We start from the raw sequence: 10,703 nt of genomic DNA, 5'->3' as shown, positions 1-10,703 counted from the left end.
GGTGGTACCAGGGATTGAACTCAGGACCTTGTGCAGGCAAGCACTTATTCCACTGAGCTACATCCCTAGCCCTCATGTTGAAATTTAATCCCCACTGTGAGGTACTGACAGCTGTGATCAGACAGGTAGGCAGGGGGTCACACCCAGGCCTATAGCTGCAGCACTCAGGAAGCTGAGGGTGGAGGAGGGCGAGGGCAGGTTCAAGGTCAGTCTGCACTACCCAGCCAGCCACTCTCAAAGAACCAAAACTAATCCTAGCTCTCTGGGAGGCAGGGGATCAGACCTTACACATTCAACCCCAGCCGCAGCACTATAGCAAGACTCTCAAATTCCGAAAGGCCTGGGGATGCAGCTCAGTCCTTCATACTGCCAAAACATTAAAAACGTAACCAAATGGAATCTTAAAGTGATTAGGTCATAGTCTGGTCTGTTCCAAAAGCCACTGGGTGTCTATCCTGCGTGACCCTCTAGCCATGTGCTGACCTATGGTGCCCAGAGTCCCCCACCAGGAAGAAGACAGATGCAGCCCCTACCCCAGACTCGGACCTCTCAGCCTCCAGAATGGTAAAGTGAATAAACTTTATTCTTTATAAATTTCCTAGTCTCCAGTATTAGGTTATAACCACAGAAAACAGACTAAGCCAAGGAGCAAGAAGCATAGTCCACATCCACACTGAAGAATACGCCCACCGCTAGGGAACACAACAGCTACGGCAGACCCTGGTGCACCCCCTCTCCACCCTGTCTGCAGACCTGAGTCCCCGAGGGGAGCAGGCACTAAGGTCAGGAGAAGCAGGACCCAGCTGTCTTTCACTGGCTCTTCCTCTTCATCCTGCCAGTGAGGACATCAGGCGCAGACCCCCAGAGCTCAGCTCTCTGGCCCGCTCGCGGCTGCCATCAGCCCTCTCCTCCCGAGTCCCAAGGAGCTGCCATGCCACTCACCTCCTCGTGCGTCCATTTGACCTTACACTTGCTGTCCCTCTGCTCCAGCACTTCTGAGTCAGTGTCTTGGTAATGCAGCTCATCCAGCTCCTCGCTGCAGGAGAGTGAGTGAAAGGTCAAGGACAGTGTGTCCCCGTCATGGGAAGACTACAAGCAGCCAGCGGCCAGCCAACTCTAGAGCTAAAGGTTTGGGGGGTAGGTTTTTAGTTTGTCTGCTCTACAGAAATTCGGTAGGCCAGAATCAGCGGCGCTCGCCTGCAATCCCAGAGCCTGGAAGGCTGAGCAGGACTGCTCCAAGCTTGAGGCAGCCTGAGCCACACAGTGAGTTCAAGACCAGTGTGAACTACAAAGTGAGACCCTGTCTCAAAATAACAAAACCCACAAACAAACCAGGTACTAGCAGGTATACTGGCTCACACCTGTAATCCTAGCAGTAGTCAGGAAACTGAGGCAGGAGGATAAGAGAGTTTGAGACAGGCCTGGGCTACATACTGAGTTCAAAGATAGCCTAGATCATATAGTAAGACCCTGTTGCCCCACCAAAAAATACATACACTTCTGCCCTTCTCTTTCTAAATCCCTTAATAAAATACTTACTGCTATGGAGCATCTTTACTTTTTTCTTTATTTTCAGGAATATTCAAATGATTTCAAAAGCTGGATGTATACTTTAGTGATTACCTAGCACATGCAACAACAGTTCCATTCCCAGCATGGCCAAAAAGTTAAAGATCTCACTAAGATTATGATATTCAAAACCAAATCCACTTAATATTTTCTTTTTCAACAACAAACTCACACTTGCTGTCAGTATTTTAAACACAATATATGCAAGCATCAAGCTGGGTGCGGCGGTGCACGCCTGCGATCCCAGCACTGGGGAGGCTAAGGCAGGAGGAGGCTCTTGTGAGTTCGAGACCAGCCTGGGCTACAAAGGCTCAAGGCTCAAGGCAACCTGAACTCATATTCTTTTTCAAATCACGGCTACACGTGGCCATAGTTAATGGAAAGAAGAAAACCATGGCACAGGCATTTGAATTCTGAAGACTTCTACTTTCTAATGGGCTATTTTCCAAGATGCTCCTACTTATCCAGCCTAATGGCCACAAAAATGAAGAACACTATGCACCTCCAAGGAGGTCAGGTCTTCACAGGCGACTGGTAATCCTCCCCCAACTCCACACAGCAGGACCTGCATTTGGCCACCTCAATTAAAGGTATAGTCCTAGCTCAGGGATGTATAAACTAGGAAGAGCCTACAAATTTCCAAATAAGCAAGATAAGCAAGGCCTTGTACCAAAGGCTTCCCCTGGTGTCTGCACACCTTCCCGCAACTCAACAACACTTCTTAGCCACTCCAACACCCACAGGACATTGAGAAAAACTGTCCTCTCCCAGGCCTGGGCTGCAACTGCCTCTTTTGACATGGTTCACAAAGGTCAGCTCCACCTCCACAATCCTGGAGTTTGACACTGAATGGCTTTAAAAATGTTTGTTCAGGGTAGGACTGGATACAAGAATGAATGAACAACTTCTAGTGCGTAAGATATGTTAATTAAAGTAAATTTTTAAAAATTCTCCAAACTCAGCAACACATCAGTCACAAAAGGATCTGGAATTCAGTCCTGTCCTATCATTCCAGGCGCCCATTCACGGGCCTTCCACCATAATAAAGCATAAAGTAAAAAACCTACAAGATACCAAAAACAGAACACAGGCTTTAAAATCAACTGTCTCCAGAATCCTCACTGTCACAAATCATGACTGCTTCTCCAGAACCCAGCATGAGCCCCTCTTCAGTCACATGTTCACCAAATGTCCCTTTCAGGATGAAAGGTATCTGTGTGGACAACTCTCTGTGACCCAATCTTCTGTCTAATGGGGATAGCATATCAAAACAGCTGAGAGAGAGCCGGGGAGAGGCTCAGTGGAATAAGCACTTCCCTGGAAAGCATAAGAGTCTGAGTTCAATCCCTGGTTGGTGGGGGGGGACTGCTGAGAGAACACTGAGATAACCATCTTGTCATCTGTCCACCTCCCATCCATGCTCACTGTCCCCGTTTTGACAGAACTGAGGGGCACAGGGGTTATACCATTTGCAATCCACAGTTAGCTTCTGAATTTCCTTCACTTTGCACCTTTTAAGTCCTCACACTGAAAGGCCGGCTTTAAAAGCTGGTCAGTTCCTGGTTGGTGACAGCCACACCTTAGGGCAACACCCTTCTGTTGTCCTTGGATGCGCTGGGCTCTGCTCCTGGCCTCGTGAGTCAGAGGCTGAGTAGGAAGTGGGATGCTGGGGTACAAATGAATAGTAGAAGTGGCCAAGAAAGAAATGAAGCACGTGGGAGAGCAGGGGTACACAGAGCCCCTTCCTCATATGGGAGGGAGTTCTTCCACTGGGCCCAAGGACAGGGGCTGCAGAGGGCTTGGAAATGGCCTAGGGATGGTCACTCCTGGAGAAACATTTCCCCGAAACTCCTCCTGGGGCACTGGGGCCGGAGGAATGCAGGTCCCTGTGTGCCAGACTCGGGAACCACTACCTAAGGGCCAGATGTGGGGTGGCCATCTGCACCCTCAGACTGAATACCAGCACCAACAGCTTCAGATGGACCTAAGGTTATCTGGGCTGTACAGTCTCGGGAGGGAACTGGGCAGGATCTCATGGTTCCCGCTCAGACAGGCTGCAAACCCAGAGCCCAGGCCCCGGATACACAAGCATACACAAGGGCCTAGCTGACCCTGCCACTTAAGTCTCTAGGGAATGAATAAAATGGAGCCTCAGTTCCTGCGTTTGCCCCAGGGGCTGCTGGCAGAGTAGCTTGGATACCTCGGTCTGGTAGCATCAACCCCAGCGCCCAAAAACTCCTCGGATGGAACAGGAAGAAGTCCCAGAAACTGAATCGAGCCGACCCGGAATGCAAGAGAGAAAACAATGGGCCCGCAGCCCCTGTACCCTACCCGGCAGGGCAGAGGGCTTGGGGGCCTCGGTGCTTCCCGGAAGGCAGAGAAGAAATACCCAGCGGCAAATCTGAACACTGGCTTGAGCGACAAGTGCGTCCTAGCCCGTGGCCTCCCACTCACGGTGACTTGGAGCCTCGCTCCCTCCCTAGTCCCTTCCAGCTGACACCGGCCGTCCCACCCCGTCCCGCGATTAGGCGGGAGGCAAAATAACATCACGCAGGGCTTGGCCCGGGTCTCTAGAGACCCGCCCGTCCCGGTTCCGAGCCCCAGCAGGCACCGGGAGCCCAGGGGTGAGGGGTCCCTGGAGTCCCGGCTCGCCCGCGCCCTGCGATGGGCGGCCCGCAAAGCACCATTTCCCGCGAGAACCCCCGCCCCAGATGGCGCTCGGAGGGGCCGGGGAGGACGCTGGAGGGAGCCGCCCGCTGCCCGCTCACCCGCGCGTCCGCCGAGACATCCCCCGGCCCGGGCCGCGCCGCGCTCGCCTGACCGCAGGCCGAGCCCGGAGCGGGAGCCGGGCCGGGGTCAGGACACGGACTGCTCCGGCCGCTCCGGGCCCAGCGCTGCGCTCCCGGGCTGCGTGCGTGCGTGCGTGCGCAGGTCCCGGCGCCCACTTGCAGGATCCTCAGCTGCCGCCGGCGCGCACAGTTGCACTTTCCTATCTCCCGCCAAGAGCGTCGGCGCCGCCCGGGCCTGGCGCGCGCGAGCGCGGGGCGGGGCTCGGCCTGCGGGGGGCGGGGCCGGAGCCGGGACCGGGACGGGCGGGGTGGCGACTGAGGCGGAGCTGAGCCCCGCGTGGGAGCCGCGGCTGATCCAGCCAGCGGCCGCGTGACTTTTCCAGACGCAGGCCAGGTGTGGCTCGCGGGAGGCCCGGGAGCATCCTACAAGGCGGAGACTGAGGCAGGAGTGAGGCGCTAGGATGGGAGACCCAAGCGTGAGAAACCACCTGGGCGAAATCGCAGCTTCAGTCCAAACTCCGATCCCTACAGCGCACCCCCACGTCCTTATCTAAACCCTCTCCTTGCTTCTTCTCCAACCTCGGAGCGACCTCTTTAGAGCTTCTACCTGTTTTCTTTCCCTCTGGGTAAATTCCTTAATAGATAATCAGGTTTATAGTGTTCTGCATCAGATCACCCTGCAGGCCCTATAGATGAGAAAGTTTGCTTTGGCCACTGTCTGCTTTATCTGGCCCAGCCCCTCCCACGGGGCTAATTCCTGTTTATTCTTGGGGGTCCCCTGCCCACCAGCTTCTGATTTTAAATTTGTTTTTGTCATTTTTTGGTGTGTGTTTTACAGTACTGGCAATTGAACTCACCGCTTCTTTACCTCTGGACTATATATACCCAGCTTCCCTTCCCTTTTTAAAAACATTTTTAGGCATGGTATGGTGAAATTGCCCAGGCTGGCCTGGAATTCGATCTCTTCCTGTCTCAGCCTCTCATATAGTAGCATAAACCACTGCACTAGGCACCATGTACATGTACCCCTTGGACCTAAGAAGCCTCACAATTCACCCCAGTAGTTAGCGCAAGACTCCAAGTAAAGGTTTGGTTTATTTTTTTTAATGTATTTTTTTTATGAGTGATCATTTTAATTTTTTTTTACATTTATTTAGTGTGGGGGGGTGTGTGTGGTGTGTGTTGTGGCCAGCTAGCCCACCCAGGGGGCGGTGCTGGGGGATTGAACCGCGGTCCCTGTGCTTTGCCAAGCTTGTTCTAAGTAGGTGCTTTAGACCACTGAGCCATCTCTCCAGCCCCAAAGGTTTGATTTAAATCCAGTTTTACTGTGGACTTAAACTCCTAGAGGCTCAGGAAAGGTTTTTCCATTTTCTTTTTTTATTTACAAGGTCCCAGCTACCCAGACTTATAGTGATTCTCTTGTTTTCAGCCTCCCCAGTGCTGGGTTTATAGGTGTGTGCCACCAGGCCCGGTGTAGGTGGCCGGCTTAGAGCACCCAGAGTTGGAGACAGTGGGGCATGGGGGGGGGGCAGGTCCAAACCCTGGTCCTGGTGCTCATCTAAGCAGGCGCTTAGTCCACTGAGCTATCTCACTGGCCCTGGGTTTTTCCATTTTAGGTGGTCATTTACCAGTGACTATGGTAATTACACTACTGAGTGTCATAGTTACTGGGTAGCTTAAAAATGGTTCACTTGGGCCAGGGAGATGGCTCAGTAGAATAAGCGCTTCCCAGGCAAGCGCAAGGGCCTAAGTTCAATCCCCCGTTCTGCAAAAAAAAAAAAAGAAATGGTTCACAGACTTGGGAGATAGCTCAGTGGTATAAACACCTGCCTGACAATCTCAAGGTCTGGAATTTGATCCCTGGTACTGAGAAGAAAAAAAAAAGGCTCACTTCAATGGGCTGTGGTGGTGTACACCTATAATCCTAGCATTCACACGGAGGATTGTTGTGAGTTTGAGGCCAGCCTAAGCTACATAGTGAGTTCAAGGCCAGCTTGGGCTACATTAGTGAGACCCTGTCTCAAACAGACAGACAGACAGACAGACAGACAGACAGACAGACACACACACACACACACACACAGAAAAATGAAAAAGGGTGAAGGGTATAGGGTAAGGGAGAAACTGGCTCTGCAGAGCAAACTTGGACCAAACAAAAGAGAAGAAAAGACAAAAGCAAAAATAAAAGTATACCCTAGGTCCCACAGACACAGGACAGGCCACCATGAAGGGGACAGTACGGCAAGCTCCTCATGGCATCTGTGGCCTTATATGCAGTTAACAACTCATGGAAACCCGCCAGAGTCCTAGTGCTTTGGGAACTATTAGGCAGTCCTGGGTTTTTTGATTTGTTTGTTTTGACTGGGAACTGAACTCAGGACTTTGCGCTTGCCAGGCAGACACTTGCTGGAGCCACTGAGCTATATCCCCAGCCCTTGTCCCAGGCTCTTGTAATTAACAGGTCCCATTTACCGTCACAGCCAGCTTTGCCATGCTGTAGCTTCCTGCCTCTTGGTGAGACACTGGACAAAGCGTCCCAAACCCCAGCTTCCTTTAGGTCTCAAATCCCACTTCCTGAAACTGCTGGCCACCTGGGAGAAGTCCCGCCAGGATCTGTACATTGCACTTGCTGCACCAGGAGGCCAAGAGCTAAAAGCTTCCAGGTCATGGAATTCAGGATTTTCCTGACCCTCTGCCCTCACAAAGTAATTCACATAGAAAGTAAACATCCTCTCCTCATGGCTACTGTTAACTCTGCCTCCAGACTTCCTGGGCTTTGCCTCCCAGCCTGCTGCTTGTCCACTGGTTGCATTATCTTGGGCAAATTATCCAACTCTTCTGTGCCTGTGTTTCCTCATCTGAAAGTGGGATCTGTCCCTGAGGCACAGACCTGCAATCCAAACACTTCAGAGGCTGAGGCAGGAGGATCAAAGTTGGAAATGAGCCTAAGCTACACAGCAAGACCCTGTCTTTACAAAGGGGGTGGGGCTGGGGATGTGGCTCAGTGATAGAGCTTTTTCCTTGCATGCACAAGGTCCTAGGTTTGATCTCTAGCACCACAGAGAGAAAGAGGAGAAGAGAAGAGAGAGGGAGGGAGGGAAGGATGAAGGGAGAGAAGGAGGGAGGGAGAGAGGAAGAGTCAAAATCCTAAAGTTTTTTTTTATTATGTACCCGTCACCATTCTGTGTATAAATTTTAATTCATCTTTATAACAATCCCATGAGATATACTAGTATTATCCTCTTTTAGCGTATTGTAAGACTAAGATTCCCCCAACCTAGACTGTCTAATTCCAGTCTTCTGAAATGGAAAAAAAAATTGCTTTTCACCACTCTTCCATCTTCTTGGACTGGACTACAATGGGGGGTCGGGGGCAGGGGGCAGGGGGTACACTAACTTAAATTAACATAAAACATGATAGCACATACTTGTAATAGCACTTGGGAGGCTAAGGCAGAAGGACTTCCATGAGTTTGAGGCCAGCAGGGGCTTATACTGAGGTCAAGGCCAACCTCAAAATTGCATAGTAAAGGGCCAGCCAGATAGCTCAGCAGATTAAAGCACTTGCTTCAGTAGACTCAGGCGCTGGGGTTCCATCCTAGGCCTGCCATGCCAGCCTGGAGTGCACTGAGACAGGATTGAGACTGGGTGTGGTGGCGGGTGCCTGTAATCCCAGCACTTGGGAAGCTGAAAAACTGGATCACTACAAACCTGATCTGTGTAGTGGAGCCCCTGTAGACCCAGTACTAAATACATTTAGGAAAAAAAATTGCATAGTGAGAGACTCTGTCTTTAAATAAATATAAAAACAAAACAGAGTAGGTGATACAGTGGCACAGTGCCTGCCTCACAAGCACAAGGTCCTAAATTCAATTCCCAATACAAAAAAAAAAAAAAAAATCAGATTGACAGGAAAAAGTCATACTAAACTATCTGCATGTTGTCAAGAGTCCCACAAAATAAGGTCATCCCACAAAGGATCAGATGAGTGAAGCTTCCTGAGTTTCTTTTTCTTTTTCTTTCTTTTTTTTTGGTGGAACCAGGGATTGAACTCAGGCCCTTGCACTTGCCAGGGAAGCACTTATTCCACTGAGCCATCTCCCCAGGGCCCCCATTCTCCTCAGAAAGAAATAGGGACCAAGCCAGGCATGGTGGCACACACTTGTAATCTCAGCACTCAGGAAGCTGAGGCAGGAGGATCACTGTAAATTTGAGACCGGAAAAGAAAAAAAAAAAAAGGAAGGAAGGAAGGAAGGAAGGAAGGAAGGAAGGAAGGAAGAAAGAAAGAAAGAAAGAAAGAAAGAAAGAAAGAAAGAAAGAAAGCAATAGCGACGGTGCCTAGTGGTACAAATCTGTAATCCCAGCATTCTGGGAGACTGAGACAGGAGGATCACAGATTTAAACCCAGCCTGGGTGACTTAGTGACAGTGAGACACAGTCTCAAAACAAAAACTAAAAATAAGGCGGTGGTGAAGTGTTCAGAGTGAAGGCCTTGGGTTCAAACAAGAGAAAAAAGAAAGGAATAAGGAAAGGCCTGGGGCTTCTGAAGGGTGCTTGGTGACCCATTTTACTGCAGGGTGTAGCAAGGAAAGGTACAGTGAATAAAAGTCTTGTCATACAGATTCAGTCTCTCAGGTAATAAAACTTACCTGGAGCAATGCTCTTCTGATAGAGAATTTTTACTATAGTAGATTTTCCATGTAAACATAAATGCCTTCTTTGCCTGAGTGTGGTGGAACAGACCTATAAATCGAGCACCCTGGGAGGCTCAGCCAGGATGGTGAATTTGAATGCAGCCTGGGAATTTAGCTGTTTCAAAATGAAAAAATAACAAAAGGATTGGAAGCTCAGTGTGAAGCCCCTGGCTTCAATCCCCCGAATAGATAGATAGAAGACAGATGGATGGATAGAGAATGAACAGATAATTTAAAAAGGACTGGGAAGGGATATAGTTCAGCCTGGCTTCAATTCCCAGTATGGGGTGAAAGGGCTGGGGACTGGAGATAGCTCAGTGATAGACAATCCCTGGTTTGATCCCTAGCACCGGGGGAAAAAAGCCCAAGTACAATATATATTTGGGAAAGGCACATTCTGGTCTTCTGTGGTCATAGTTTGGGGAACTATGCTGTGAGCCCTAATATTATGTTCTTTATCCCTATAATGGAGGGTGGTTGTAAGATTAAACTAATAGGGCCAGGGAGATAGCTCAGTAGAGTAAGCGCTTGCCTGGCAAACGCAAGGGCCTGTGTTCAATCCCCGGTTCACCAAAAAAAAAAAAAACCAAACAAACACAATAACAAGATGGGGCCAGATAGGGGCCAGGGAGATAGCTCAGTGGTATAAGCACCTGCCCAGCAACAGGTTCTGAATTTGATCCCTCCTAAAAAAAAAAAAAAAAAAAAAAAAAAAAAAAAAAAAAAAAAAAAAAAAAAAAAAAAAAAAAAATATAATCAATCATAGGGCACAGAGCGCCAGGCATCGTGGCGCACACTTAGAATCCCAGCACTTGGGAGGCTGAGGTAGGAGGATCGCTGCAAATCCAAGACCAGCGTGGGTTACATAGTGTTCAACATTCAGCTTGAACTACAGAGAGAGACTTGGTCTCAAAAACAAAACACAAATGGAGACAGGACTTTCTAAATTGGGCGGGGCCGCATCAATTGTTACATTGCCGGAGCTGGGCTCCAATCTGTGATTTCCCTGCCTCCGCCTCCCAGATAACTAGGATGACAGGCATGCAGCACCATGCCTGACTTGCTGTTCTCATGACACAGCCTTCAGTTGCCTGTCACTTATCCTCTGATGTTCAGAAAGCTGCTCTACACAGAGCATACATTCTTAGTGGATTATTAGTCCCATTTCTGGGCAAGGCAGGACCTGGCTATTTGAGTGAAGTGTTTGCCCAAAGCGTGAGGCAGGGAGCAGGTTCATAGTTCACCTGGAACCTAACATTGAGGCCAGCTGATCAATAATCTATAACCAGAGGAATCAGGACTCAGTGCCATGGGTCAGGCAGCAGGGACAGCACTCTAGAGCTGGACACAATCTGGTGGTGACTTCCACAAACCTGTCCTCTCCAGTTATCTTATCACCCTCTCCTAAGGATAAAATGCCCAACATCCTGGGTGCAGTCACAGACATTCTTACCTTTGGGGAGGTAATCTCCTGGATGTGGCCTTTGGTTATTCCATCATCTGCCCCACCTAAGGTTCCACCTCCAGGCCTGTCCCTGTGCTAGGAAGACTAGCAGCAAAGCTATTAAATGCTCAGGGCCCAGCACCAAACTGGATGCAAAACAAACACTAACTGCTGCTAAGTAGACCTTTGCCTTTAAAAAAAAAAAAA

The 10,703-nt window shown here is 49.8% G+C and overlaps 1 protein-coding gene across 1 annotated transcript in view; it reads right to left on the bottom strand.

Moving 5' to 3' along the window:
* Positions 1 to 4,518, bottom strand: part of Mybl2 (MYB proto-oncogene like 2) — a 36,230-nt gene extending 31,712 nt beyond the window's left edge. The window contains exons 1-2 of the mRNA XM_004630921.2: positions 4,338 to 4,518; positions 943 to 1,036 (exon numbers count right to left, since the gene is read on the bottom strand). Of these exons, the coding sequence (XP_004630978.1) occupies positions 943 to 1,036; positions 4,338 to 4,357 (114 nt within the window). The 5' untranslated portion in view covers positions 4,358 to 4,518. The remainder of the gene's footprint in view (positions 1 to 942; positions 1,037 to 4,337) is intronic.
* Between the last annotated feature and the right edge of the window lie 6,185 nt (positions 4,519 to 10,703).

This window comes from Octodon degus, unplaced genomic scaffold (genome assembly GCF_000260255.1).
Source record: "Octodon degus isolate 3935 unplaced genomic scaffold, OctDeg1.0 scaffold00037, whole genome shotgun sequence".
NCBI classification, from domain to species: domain Eukaryota; kingdom Metazoa; phylum Chordata; class Mammalia; order Rodentia; family Octodontidae; genus Octodon; species Octodon degus.
This window is presented reverse-complemented; position numbering and strand designations above follow the sequence as displayed.